Here is a 14,564-nt window from a genome sequence, read left to right as displayed (position 1 = left end):
AGGCGACAGACAGCCCAGAGAGGTCGCACCTTCTATTTGAACCAGAACTTGCTTTCAATCCAGAAAAAGGTAATGATGTTCTAAGAAACATGAAAAACCAGGGAACACTAGCATGTTATTTGTTACTCATTTATTCCCCTGTATTAGTCACCCACTTAGTTGACAATGACCACATAGTAGAAAAGGGAAAGACAGGGCAGCACATACCTCCTTTTCTTGTCAGTCCTGCTTCATTCATAAGTAAGTCAATGGCAGAAAGTGTTGGTAAATGCTAATCAAGAGGTGAATTAAAGACAGTTGAGTTAGTTTTGTGCAGCACTTCCACTGGTCTGGTAGGAAAGAAATACATACACGTGTGTAAGCTATGAAACATAAATGGTGTCATGTCAGTGATTCCACACACAAGCTAAATGCTCTAATATTTGCATTTAAAACTGGCATTGTACAATATAAAGATGAATGATACAATTCAGGCAGATAATTTACATTTTTATTTTTTACTTATAACATCGAAAAGCAAATAAAAAATACCATGACACATAAAGAGAGACTGCAGAGGAAAGGAAGAAGTTTCCTATTTCAGTACCATTATCACATCACTTTCTGAATACTTGAGCAAGGGGCCCCACATTTTCATTCTGCACCAAGTCCTGCAAGTGATCGCTAGTGGCACATACTGATCAATTGAAAAAAGCAGGTATTTTTCTCACATAAACCCTTTCGGGTAAAATTTCCTCAATTTGCCTGATCATAAAAATCACCATTAGCACTATTGATAGTAGCACAGATTACAGAAACTCTTTTCTGGAGGACTGATATTGTAGGTGTGTGTCTGCATGCTTAACAGGAACACCAGGAGAATTTTATTATCAAGTAAGTTCAGAAAATGCCTCTTTAGAAGAATGAGGTTGTGAGAGATTATATCACAACTTTCTATTATTTGATTCTTAGAATTTTATTCTGTGCTTGGCAACTATTCTAATTTGCCTCTAGTGTCTATTGTAGCCATGATATTTTCATATTCTACTAAAAAGCTCACTTAATGCTTTTTGTTTCCAAACACTTAGTGATATTGACTATAAACTTTTCCACCTAGGTTTAAAGATAGCTCCAAAATTGGCCTCTCCCTGCCTATTGAAACATATGCCTCCATTCTCCCAAATGCACGTTTCCATCCATGTCTTTGAGCCCACTATTTGCCCCTTAAGTATTTTCCCCTCTGCCTATTGTGTGCCTGTCTGGAAACAGGCACTGATATGGTTTGGCTGTGTCCCCACCCAAATCTCGTCTTGAATTACCACAAGTTGTAAGAGGGACCTGGTGGGAGATAATTGAAACATGAGGGCAGATCTTTCCCATGCTGTTCTTGTAATAGTGAATAAGTCTCATGAGATCTGATGGTTTTATAAGGTGGAGTTTCCCTGCACAAGCTCTCTCTTTTTCCCTGCTGTCATCCATATAAGACGCGACTTGCTCCTCCTTGCCTTCCACCGTAATTGTGAGGCCTCCCCAGCCACATGGAACTGTAAGTCCACTAAACCTCTCTTTCTTTTGTAAATCATCCAGTCTTGGGTATGTCTTTATCAGCAATGTGAAAATGGACTAATACAGGCACAATCCAGGACAATTCATTTCCTGCCTTTTCCCCACTCCTTAATTCTGCAAATGACATTTCTCAGGCTACTTTGACAAGTGGCTTTCCCTTGGGTTTAGCCAACAGAGAGCCTAGAGAGCAGTGGAAGAAAGAAAAAACCAGCCTGTGTGTTTGCACTGTCTCTGTATTAGTCCATTTTCACATTGCTATATACTACCTGAGACTGGATAGTTTATAAAGGAAAGAGGCTTAATTGACTCACAGTTCAGCATGGCTGGGGAGGCCTCAGGAAACTTACGATCATGGCAGAAGGCAAAGTAGAAGCAAGCACCTTCTTCACAAGGTGGCAGCAGACAGAGAGGAGTGAGCATGGGAAACTGCCCTTTGTAAAACCATCAGATCTAATGAGACTTACCCACTATCATGAGAACAGCATGGGGAAAACCGCCCCCATGATCCAATCACCTCCCACCGGGTCCCTCTCTCTACCTCTGGGGATTAAAATTCAGATTATGATTCACGATGAGATTTGAGTGGGGACACAGAATCAAACCATACCAGTCTCTATCTCTGGAATTACCTGTATCTTCATGTCTCCTGCTTCTTCCTGACAGTCTATCCTTCTGTGATCATAGCTCACCACAGGTAGCTCTGTCTCTTTGGCTCTGGTAACCCCATATTCCCCTTGTGCCCCAGCCCTAAGGTTGGTCCCGTTTTCTGTTGATGCTGACTTTTGGTCACCTTCCTGTCCCTTTTTTTATCTGTTTAGCTTTTTCAAGACTTCTGCAGCTAATCCTCCCTATTAAATATCACCTCTCATTATACCTGGCACAGGCTCTTTTCTCCTGATGAGGTCTTCCACCATTGCAATCTTCAAAATGCAAGTTTTCCAAAAATTATGTAACATGTAGTTTCTGAGTATCTTAGGAGGGCATGACACTGAAGATAGAAAATGAGTAAGACATAGTTCAGTTGTCCTCAAGGAACTTACAGTCTCATGGGAGGCAGACAAACCCATGTATGATTACAATATGGTATTTTAGACAAACACATATGCTTTGGAAGCAAACCACATGGACATGAGTCCTGGCTCTACCACTTACTGACTCTGTGAACATGGACAAGGCAGGCACCCCTCAACAAGGATTTTGTGCGTTGCACTAAAGAGCTAGATTGAGAGGTGCTCTTTGTACACATGGGAAATATTTAGGAAGACTGCCCAAGCAAGAGCACTGAGATGCATGAAGAATTCCTGATCAGTTTCAGGGCCATTCTTTAGAACTGTACTTCCATATTTCAGGATGGTGGGAGGAGAAATAAGGAGATGGAAACAGAGGAATTATTTGGCCAGCAAGTTCATCTGAAATTATTGGTCAACTGGTGAGGGAAAAGAAAGAGTTGAGAAAAATCACAAATTTCTGGTTATTTAGCAAGTCTTCCATGACTGTTCCAGAGCTGCCTGATCTTGCTTCTCTCTGACTTTCTTTTTTTTTTTTTTTTTTTTTTTTTTCTGATACGGAGTCTCGCTCTGTCGCCCAGGCTGGAGTGCAGTGGTGCGATCTCGGCTCACTGCAAGCTCCGCCTCCCGGATTTACGCCATTCTCTCACCTCAGCCTCCCGGGTAGCTTGGACTACAGGCGCCCGTCACCACGCCTGGCTAATATTTGTTTTTTTTGTTTTTTTTTTTCTTTTTTTGTAGTTTTGGGAGAGCTGGGGTTTCACTGTATTAGCCAGGATGGTCTTGATCTCCTGACCTTGTGATCCACCCGCCTCGGCCTCCCAAAGTGCTGGGATTACAGGCATGAGCCAACACGCCTGGCTGCTTCTCTCTGAATTTCTCTTGAGTAATGGTTAGCACCAGACAATAACTCATTTCCTTATCTCTAATTCTTTTATGTATTCATCAGTGACCTCCCTCCACCCAGATCCAGAGATAGGTCCTTAAAGACAAAAGCAATAGTATATTTTTCTATACCCCAGAATGTTCCCTATATATTTTATATATAAAGGTATTTAACAGATTTCTTCGAGGAATCTAGGTTTTTAAAATATATTTCAAAAATGTTATATCACTATAAGCAAGATTAAGTAACAATGTCAAGAATTCAATAAGGTGACTCTAAATGTTTAGCTTTCCAAAATATCAACTTACTAAATATTAATTATCAAATGGAATAAAAAAATGCAATCTTACTTTCAAGTTTGAGCTTCTATGGTTTCAGTTTAATTTTACTAACCATCTTTAGTAATAAAGAGCTGCTAATGGCTTGATGATTCCAATTCAGAGAACCAATTTGATTGGATTTTCTGATTAAGTGGACTAATGTTAACTATGCAATATGATGCATAATAATCTATCAAACCCCATTTTTTAGCTCTTTTTTAATGGAGGGCTAACTGCATGATTAGAAAATGAAAAATACAGTTTTTCAGGATTCATTTACTGTAAGTTGACTGAAATTGAGTGGAATAAAACCCAAGTGTATTTGCCTTACGGATGCTATTTCCATGTGTATAATAATTATTTCCTAACATTGATTTGAGAAACTGTAATTTGCTTTCACATTTAATCAATGGAGAACAATATTTGGATCAGAATTCTTTTTGAGTAATATCATAATTGCCACATTATAGACCCTCTCTTTCCCTTCTCTTGCTAGCAATATTAGGTTTCTGTTTCCTACTAAACTGTTTAGCCTGTTTGGAATTCATGTGACATTTTACATGGAAAGAAGTGTGAAATGCCACTTGCCATACTGCTACCTTATAAATTATTCATCCCTGCTGTTTATCAGGCAGCTTCTGCTTATAGATAAGAAGTCACCTCTCGTTTGCTGCACACATCACATGGGCCTAAACAATCAAAAATGGTGTGTAGCCTCCTAACAGAGCAAGGGGAAAATCCAAGCAAGAATAGTTTGGAATGAGACTCTTCCATCCTGAAACAAGCCCCACCAATCTTCTTTGACATGCAATGATAATATTTAGCTTGCTAAAGTGCATAGTTGAAAGAAAGATGCACACTCTCAATAGAGGACAGACAACAGAAGGTAAACTTTCCCAATCCTGATGGGTAGCTTTAGTGAATCAAAGGTCAAATGAGCAGCTATTGTTACCCTTTCAAGCAACCTTAGAAATTTCCAAAGCTACAACTATCAAGAAATTCTGTATTTGTTTTTTTCAATTTTTGGAAAATATGACAGTGTTCCTATCCACATTATCTAATTATCCATATTGTTTTTCCTGTTACTTTGTAGTGTCCCCCACTGTGGTCAGATTTTGATATGACATATATTTTGATCTAGAATATCCATTTTTTTACCATCTTAACATAAATCTGTTGGCAAAAATGCAATAGCATCTTTATGCACTTCAAAGCTTAATGGATTATAATCAAGCCTATGAAAGGAATGGTTATATTTATTATGACTTTAAGTGATTATTAGTAATAAAAATATCACTGAACTAACTAGAACATTTTTGGGCCAGCTCAGTCTTCCCCATAGACAAACTTTCTGCACTTTATTCAATCCTAACTTTGCGTGCATTATAGGATTCGAGTTTATAAATCTCATTCCACATTTTACCAATCAACAAAAAGCATATATTAAGAACATATTCTGTGTGTAACAGTATGCTAAATGAAATGCTATGGACAACTGCAAAGAAATGTAAGCTATACAGCGGAGTGCCTTCTTAACCCCCTCAGTTTAAGAAAGGCAATTCCCATTTATAGATTAAAACAGCTTCCTCATTAGCTAATGGCAGAGTCAGCACCAAAAGTCAAATTTCCAGTCTTTAAAGCTAGAGTTATCCCCATGTCTTCTTTTATGACCCTGCATGCTGCCTGGGCAGATAAAAATGACACATACAACTGGGCGTGGTGGCTCACGCCTGTAATCCCAGCACTTTGGGAGGCAGAGGCGGGTGGATCACTTGAGGTTGGGAGTTCGAAACCAGCCTGGCCAACATAGCGAAACCCCGTCTCTACTAAAAATACAAAAATTAGCTGGGCATAGTTGTGCACCTGTAGTCCCAGCTACTTGGGAGGCTGAGGCAGGAGAATCTCTTGAACCCGGGAGGCAGAGGTTGCCGTGAGCCGAGATTGTGCCACTGCACTCCAGCCTGGGCAACAGAGCAAGACTCAGTCTCAAAAAAAAAAAAAAAGTGACAAATACATAGAGATTAGAGTAACACAACATACAGTTTATATGGAAATAGTATGCTGGAGATCCAAAGGGAAGTGGGACATTAACAAATCCATGGAAACATTTTAGCATGAAGTTCAAAGCAGACTTCCTATGGAAAATCGGTCTTGATCTGTGCCTTGAAGAATGGAGAAGAATGAGTAGGATTCAAGCAGGTATATAAGAATAGGAATAGGAATAGGAATACGAAATGCAATCTGTATGTGTTTGGCTTAATGAATAAGCAATGTAATGAAAGGGATGAAAGGGGCCTTCTTGATTAGGGAAGCTTAAGGAGTCAGTTTAACCAAGAGTCAGTGAAGTTGTTGTCAGTGGGCACAATATTAGAAGGCATTATGTGATCACAGTCAACTCTCCTTGAATGCACATCCACAATTTTTTTCGTAGAGCACTAGTCACTTATATTCCACACTATGTGTGGTTGATGACATCATTTGGCGCTGATTCCTCACACCTCCCTGTTCTCATACTCTTTTCCAAACAACTGCTCAGCCACATACCTGCTTTGATGGTCGTGATGCTCAGAGAGATGAAGCTTTGAAGAGTAGTGCTTGGGGATTATTCTCTTGCACATCTACAAGCATCATGAGAAGGCTGGCTTCTATCAGATGAAAGATATATGGGGCTGAGTTTCATCAGCCAAGTTTAGCCTAGACCATCTAAGCCTCAGCTGCCTAAGTGAGCACAGCCAAAATGAGCAGAGCCCTCCAGGCAAGCCCAGTTTGGATGCACGAACCCTGCAGATGCATGAGAAATGCATGTTTACTGTAGTATGCCACTGACATTTTGTGGTTGTTTATTGCAGAGCAAAGATTTATTGATAAACCATGAAAGATATTCAAATGATACTATTCACTGACTTTTATAATATGGAGTAAAATATCTAAAAATATGAAGGCTAAAGAAAAGAGGTCAGCAACATTGTTTTTTAACTTTTTTAACTTTTATTTCAAGTTCAGGGGTACATGTGCGGTATTGTTACCAGGGTAACATTTGCGGTATTGTTACCAGGGTAACATTTGTTACCTAGGTAAACTTGTGTCACAGGGGTTTGTTGTACAAACTATTTTGTCACCCAGGTATGAGGCCTACATTTTATGTACTCACTGCATACAGCTTAATGAATTGGATTCTTATGGGGTTAGAAAGGATAAAAAACATCACCCCTGTTCTCAGGAAGCTTAAAACTGAGTTGATACTATATGCCATATACATGAGAAAAGAGACAAGAAAATTTAGTCAGCTATTTAAATGTAGAAATTGCCTTTCTTGGATCACTGCGTATGAGACACTGCCAGGCAGATTAAGAAAAAAGGGAACTAGCTTCAAGGTGTGAGAACACAAGACATCTGGACGAGGAGAGTGTGTTTTCTGTGGGTGCTTCCACTAACAGCCTGCATGCAAACCACGGAGCTTCAGGGACTCTGGCCACCCCAGATTCCCATTTCTTTAGAGGTAAGAGAAGCCCAGCATGGGGATCCTCCCTACAGGAACTCTCCCTGGGGAACAAAGTGCATGTCTAAGAAAATGGGCTTTTCTTCTTAGGTAATGACATTCGAGTCAGATTCAAATTGCTAAATACAAATCCTAACAAATCAAGGTTACCATCAAGCAGGTTTATAATTGTCACTTTTAAAAAGCTGCTCTAAATAGATTCCCTTTGAGCATTATAATGAGAACCAGGAATTTAGGAAGAGCTCTAAGAGGTGCTAAAAATTAGGATCCACTCATGCTCTACTAGAAGAGAAATGACAGTTAACTTGGAGATAAGGGCATTAAAAGGGGCCCGTGCTCCTTTTCTCTGAGTTCCCATGTGCAGGTCAGCACCACTTGGTTCTTTACCAAGGGCAAGACTTGCCAGACAGGGCTAGTACATAAAGTTTCTGGTGTGATTATTAGTGCTGTCACATACTTTTTCTCTTGGCTGTTTGTCTCAAAGTTAATAGCACGTACAGTGTATTGAAGACTATAGAGTTTAAATGCGTATTGCCTAGGTAAAGACCACACGGTATGAGAACTTAGGAAGAAACACTATTCCCGGAAATCAGAAGTGTCAGCCACACTAATAGAATTATAGTCAGTGGGAACAATGGGGTATCACGGTGAGGTTTTTGAAGAGCCAGCCTTAAGTGGACCAGGAAATCCATTAGGGGAAAGCAAGGGGAAGCTGCAAAGACAGTGGTGGGAGAGCTCCTCCATAGCTCCTGTCTGGGGTGAGGAATGTCTGCATTTCTACCACTTCTTTGGCTAAACATTCTAAAGGTCATTTTAAAAATATTTATTAAAGGGGAGGGGAGTAAAAAATACAAAAAGAAAATTAAAGTAGGATGATTAAAGGAAGGTGAATGGCTAAAGAGACTAAATATAAGATTAAGGACAAGGTAAGGGACAATTTAATGGAGTAAAATTTTTAATACAATTTAAAACCCAATAATATTAAAAAGTTAAACTTTAAGAATCAAATCAAGCATGAATTAGAAAGTTCTAGATGTTTTATCTGGAGTTAAAATGGAATTTTTTTCAAATATTTTAGAAACAAGAATTTTAAAAGAAGAAAGATTAAAATGAAAGAAAAGAGAAGCAAGAAGTCTATAGAATGAACAGGTGAAGTTAACTGAAATGGAAACAGAAAATAAAGTAAAATAATCAGCATTTAGAAAGAGAACAGAAAGTTCTAAAACTGTGTTGAGAAACTAAAAAAACAGAGCATTAAAGAAACAAGATAATATAGTTAATGTGCAGGTGAAAGAGGGAACAAGACTGGAAAGGGGACTAGGCTGAGAGGATAGATACAGAATTCACACTGTCAGCAAGCCAGTGATGTGAATTCCTGGTTAAGCTTTGTGCAATCCATTTCTGTCTCTGCCACTGTAGCTGCCCAAAGGATTCTCCTTGCCCGCTGCCCAGAGAGAGCCTATTTATCTAGACACGGGAATTGCAACAGAGAAAGAATGCATTTCACGCAGGGCCAGCTAAATGAGAAACTGGAGTTTTGTTACTCAAATCAGTCTCCCCCCGAAAATGTGGAGACTGAGGTTTTTTAAGGATAATTTGTCAGGAGTGGGGAGTGCTGATTGGTTGGGCCATGGATGAAATCACTGGGGCTTTTGGTGGGTTCTCTCTGTTGTCTTCTGTCCCTGTTCTGTTGTCTTCTGTTCCTGATTGGGCCAGATTACCAGTCTAGGTGGTGCCATCTGGTGCTTCAGAATGGCAGGATCTGAAAAAAAAGTCTCGAGCACCAATCTTAGGTTTTACAATAGTGATGTTATCCCTAGGAGCAATTGGAGAAGTTTTATCTTGAGACCTTTGGCTGTATGACTCCTAAACCATAATTTCTAATCTTGTGGCCAATTTGTTAGTCTTACAAAGGCAATCTGGTCCCCAGAGGCAAAAAGGGGTTTTGTTTCAGGAAAGGGCTTTTATCACATTTGTTTCAAAGGACCAAATGTGATTTGGTTTAAAGGACCAAGATTAAAAGAGGCCCCTTTTCCCTCCACCTTCATCATAGCCATGCTGTTTTTTCATTTGTTTGTTTTTGGGTTTTTTCCCCAACTTGCCCAGAGAACAGGCTTGCGAAACCATGTGGTCATGTCCACCTGGAGGATGCAGCTTTCTCCACTGTGTACAAGGGCGTTATATGGGCTAGCTGTCGCCCCAGATGTTTTTTTAAATTGTTCACATCATCTCACATAATATTTTCACAGCTTGGGCTTTTCAAAATTGAACTTCTTAAGTACTTAACTACTCAAATTCTTTTAACTACTTAACTACTCAAATTCTTTTAACCCAATATTTATATGAATACCTGAAATAATCAAGAAATGAAATCAAACAAGTATGTTAAACAAAAGCCATTTAAGTTTAACAATAAATAGTTATTTTTATGTGCAGCACATAAATCCAGGGAATTACTAATGTTGGTATCTTTTGAGAACATTTTTTCCTTTGTGACTTTGGTTTATGCAAATAGCTATATCTTATGAGCTCATACCCTGAAGTTACAACTTGATGCCTGAGGATTGATTCTTGTATTCCCTTTAATCTTCCTCCAGTCTGACCTGGTACTTACATAGTTTAATCCTTGCATTAGTATTTTAATATAGATTTGATTTGGATTGAAATGAGCAAGAAGATTCACTGGAATCTGTCTAAAGAGATTACTTGTGTGATTTCATGTTGCCGCATTAGTAGTCTGTGATAGATATACTCTATTTGCAGAGTACATCTACCTTCAAATCAAGTGTCTTGCCAAAAGGCAATGTGACAGCTAAGCTTGAAGTTTATAAAAAAATAGCTATTTGGTTCAGGAAAAAATAAAACAACTCACAACTTTTCACTAAAACCAAGCCTGCTCTTCTTTTCCAGATGGATTATATTGGATAAATGTGTTTATTCCTATTTTCAATACTTAAACACACAGACACACACAGATAATTTGTATCTTGAGACCAATTTCTTTTATCTGTACAATAAAAAAATTGGACTAGATACTGTTGTTTTTAAAAAATAAAAATAGTTTTCTTTTTCTTTTATTAATAATTCATGGTTATGACAGAAAAGAAAAAGATTTAAAATAAGTGAAGGTGATTCTAGACTTACCAATAAAAAATATTGTTAATATCTTCATATACAGTCTTACAGACATGTTTTGCATATGTGTAAATATGCAATTATATATTTTAAATAATTTTGCACTACATATTGTTTGATAACATCTTTCACTTATCATTGTATTGTTTCTGTCAGAGATTATCTTTCAATTTTATACACCATAAATTACAAACCTAGCTCCAATTAATGTACTTAAAATTATTTTCTAGTTTCTGCTTTATGAGTAATTCTATGATAAAATCCTGGTATAGATAAATGAACATTTATTCAATTATTTTTAGAATCACTGCCTGCAAGTAGAATTTGTTTTTTAAAGTATGCATATTCTAAATTTAGGTATGTATGAATTTGGAATCATTTGATCAAGTTTAAACTCTTTCTCTACTGCAATAATGTGGATTACTTTTGTTTGTACAGCATGCAGGAAGAACCTTTCAAAAGGTTACAACCAGAGACCTGAAGGAAGCAAGGAAGAAAGCCACATGGTTGTCAAAGAGAAGAGGAAAGGAGATCACTAAGCTGGATGACGTTTTCTGTTTCTTTGAAAACAGAGAAGATGACAAGTTAGGGAGAGATCAGAGGTCATACTGTGAAGCACCTTTAGATAAACGGCAGGGACTTTGGATTTTCTTTTTGAATATAAGCATAATCCATTGAAAGGTCTCATGCAGGGAAGTGGCAAAACACTTTTAAAATTTTTCATCTTTTCTTTCTGAAGTAGAGTTCACTCTCCATTTATTTGTCTTCTTTGATATCTCTCAATAGAATGTTGCAGTTTTAGTATTCTCCTTTTAAACATTTGTTTAACTTTCTTGTTCTTCTAAATAATAATTTATTTTCCTTATTTTCATCATTAGTGTCCCTGAAATGCCAGAGTTTCAGACTAGGTCTACTACTCACCACACAAAAAGCCAATCACTGAGACACAAGTATTGTCAAGTAAGAAGGCTTTAATCAAGTGCTGCAGCCTAGTTGATGAGAGATTAGTCTCAAATCCACCTCCCTGATGGACTAAAATCAGGGGATTATGTAGTAGAGAAGAAATGTAACTACATGTGAGGAAATAGGAATCAGGGAGGGATAAGCAAGAGGAGTTGGTCAAAAAGACACGGGTGGTCAGTTAGGCCACCATGATGGGTGAGGGGTCTGGCATCCCATTGTCTAGATGCAGTGATCTGGTGAGTTTCAGCTCCTTGATACTATCTGGGAAGCCTGAGGGTTGGTTTCCTAAGAAACGACCTCAGATAAGAGAGAAATGTCGCTTTCTTAAGTTTCATGACTAGGAAGGTCAATTTCTATGTTTATTCAAAAAAACCCATAAATATCAGTTCTATGGGACAACTGCACCAGTTTCATCAGCACTTTAGCAAAAAACATCTTATTGGTTCCTTCAGTAGTTAATTCTTAGGTTCTATGAACACAGTGCTGTACCAATGATTCATAAGTAAGTCTTTGCAGATCCATTCAAGAACATAAACTTCTAGGGAGCTAGGGAGAATGGTTTGGGATTACCTTTACATCTGGTCCGCTCTAGTCACCTCAGAAGAGACAGGGGGACAGATTCAAGCACATTAAAATCAGATGAGCTGTACCTTCCTCTTAATTTTGCTATGAATCTAAAACTGCTCTAAAATAAATAGTCTTTTAAAAAATCAGATGAGTGCTTTCTAGGAAAACTGTGACCTCATCCGACAAACTCTTACAGTTCTCTGGCTCTGGTGGACTTTGGTTCCCAGGCCCTTAGATCTTTCCTAAATTAAATGCCTTAGATCAGCATCCCCCAAAATATATGTGGAGGCTCAGATCCTAAAGGTCTGGATTCTAACGCGCAACAAAATTTGGGAATAACTATTCAAGACTAACCTTTGATCTCCTACTTTTTTTTGGAAGATCCGGGATTCCCTATTACTGTACTAGCAGTAATCAGGCCAGGCCTTGGAAAGCAAGTAATCTGATTGGAGTTGCTCAACATGAAATTGCCATGAAGTCAAGTTTCCAATTCAGAGAAAAACAGATGAAGAGAAAATCAATATCAAATTTTATTTAGGCCTTCATTTATGTGAAAAAAAAATATGTATTTGTGGTCTAACAATTTTCTTTGTATCCTTACAGTTTTCTAGGAAACGCTCTGGGTAAAATTTAGAAAATGGTACAGATAGACCCAGAGCATATTGGAAAGACTATACCATGAGGTGATGCTTGGAAGGATAAGACCTTCTCAAGATGTAGAGAATAGCTTGCTTTAGTGAAACGAGAATGAGTTAGTATGTGAGAAGGCCTAGGTTCAAATCTCTAGCCACTTAACTTGATAAACCCTTAGTTTACTCAGCTGTAAAATGGAGAAATAGCAAATATGTCTTTTATAAGATTTTTGTGAAAATCAAATATGAAAATGCATGTTAAAGTAATCAATCAAAGGCTAAAAACATACAAACTACCAATCCACTTAAATTTCTAGAAAGTATACATCATTGGTTCATGTGTTAGGAGAGAGCACTCCTTCTCCATATACATCCCTGGGATGAAGTTTGCCAGACACTCAGTCCTTGGGTGAAAGAAACTTTAGGTTGAAATTGTTCCAAGTAATTTATTACCATAAAGCAAACATCTGCAAAGACTGAAATCTGTTTGAAATGTAGGCTAGATTTATTTTTTCACATACTACTATTGTCATATAAAAATAACATAAAAATAGTAAAAATTAAAATTAAAAACTCATTGGGAAATACCCAATTGCCCTTTTCATACTTGAAGTATAGGACTCCTAGGATGTTCACAATCTACAATATGAAGCTACTAGTCTTGTAACTCTTGCAAAAGACCACAGAGAAGGTACAGAGACTAGATGAAATAGGAAACCCAGTATTTTTATTGTATTTAACTTGTAGTTATCATCAAGCTGATCACATACTATGTGTAACATGCTATGTTAGGCACAGCAAGGAATACAGGGAAGCATTAACCATCAAAGAGCTTACAATGAGGGCGGGAAAACAAAACACACACCTGTGAATATTTAACTAAAAATATGACAGATGAAACAGCAGCAATATCAGAAGATATGAAAATAAAAGCAACAATTAATATGATTCAATATGTAACAACTACAGAAAAATACCACTCTGGTTTCTTAAAAGGATGACATTTAAGTGTCATTTATTAAAGGATAATTTTCAAGAATCAGGTAAAATCATGAGTCTCACATAGATTTAAAATGAATACGTGTTAAAGATTGTTTTAAACTCATTATTAGTGAGGAAAACAGTAAGCTGTTACGATCACTTTTAAAAATAAGTTAAAGGAGCAGAAAGTTATGTGTAGTAAAGGAATGTTCAAATGCATTTACAAATAGAGAGAGACCTGCTTTTTTCCCTGGAGGGAGGGAATTCAATTGAATCACCAAACAAAATTATTTTGCATGTCTATAGACAAGAATTATCGCATCTTGCTATCAGTTATCTACAACTTACACAGTTGTAAAATGGATCAAAGGCAATGCCAAGAGTCCCCATAGAATCAGAATCAGATAACCCAGAAGGGTATGCTCAAAGCACTTAGTTTTCCATTGAAGCACACAATTTTCCCTGCAAGGTTCAATCTAAATCTAAACTATCATTTCCCCACAAGTAGTTTCCAAAAGTCACATTTGTTATGAAGATATTACTAATGTGAGAAGATTTATCAACACTTATTATACATTTTCATCATGCAAAGTATTTTAAATGACTTTAATTAAAAAGTAAAAAGTAAAGCAATATATTTGTATCACAATATGATACGGTATAATATGAACTATATTAATTGAAATCACATATTACCATAACTGCCCAGTGGGTTCACATTGACTGCTGCCTAGACAGAGCTGATTTATCAAGACAGGGGAATTGCAATAGAGAAAGTGTAATTCACACAGAGCCAGTTGTGTGGGAGACTGAAGTTTTATTATTACTCAAATCAGTCTCCCGAAGCATTTGGGCATCAGAGGATTTAAGGATAATTTGGTGGGTGAGGGAAAGCCAGTGAGTTGAGAGTGCTGGGTGGTTGGGTGAGAGATGAAATCACAGGGAATTGAAGTTGTCCTCTTGTGCTGAGTCAGTTCTTGAGTGGGGGCCACAAGATCAGATGAGCCAGTTTATGATCTGGGTGGTGCC

General features: G+C 37.7%; 1 protein-coding gene and 1 long non-coding RNA gene across 5 annotated transcripts in view; one reads left to right on the top strand and one right to left on the bottom strand.

The window, feature by feature from the left end:
• LOC129137822 (putative uncharacterized protein encoded by LINC00305) overlaps window positions 1–12,421 on the top strand; it is a 32,298-nt gene extending 19,877 nt beyond the window's left edge. For 2 of the 3 annotated variants that reach the window (XM_063795821.1, XM_063795822.1), the window contains exon 4: window positions 10,831–12,421. In XM_063795821.1, the coding sequence (XP_063651891.1) occupies window positions 10,831–10,931 (101 nt within the window). In that variant the 3' untranslated portion in view covers window positions 10,932–12,421. Of the gene's footprint in view, window positions 1–6,900; window positions 7,258–10,830 lie in introns of those variants that run through there. The other variant, XR_010151981.1, reaches the window with a different exon arrangement.
• Window positions 1–14,564, bottom strand: part of LOC104003183 (uncharacterized) — a 110,056-nt gene that overhangs the window by 64,641 nt on the left and 30,851 nt on the right. For both annotated transcript variants that reach the window (XR_001711396.4, XR_001711395.3), the window contains exons 3-4: window positions 2,420–2,533; window positions 208–329 (exon numbers count right to left, since the gene is read on the bottom strand). This is a non-coding gene — a long non-coding RNA (uncharacterized LOC104003183). The remainder of the gene's footprint in view (window positions 1–207; window positions 330–2,419; window positions 2,534–14,564) is intronic.

The sequence above is a fragment of the Pan troglodytes genome, chromosome 17 (assembly GCF_028858775.2).
Source record: "Pan troglodytes isolate AG18354 chromosome 17, NHGRI_mPanTro3-v2.0_pri, whole genome shotgun sequence".
Taxonomy (NCBI): domain Eukaryota; kingdom Metazoa; phylum Chordata; class Mammalia; order Primates; family Hominidae; genus Pan; species Pan troglodytes.
This window is presented reverse-complemented; position numbering and strand designations above follow the sequence as displayed.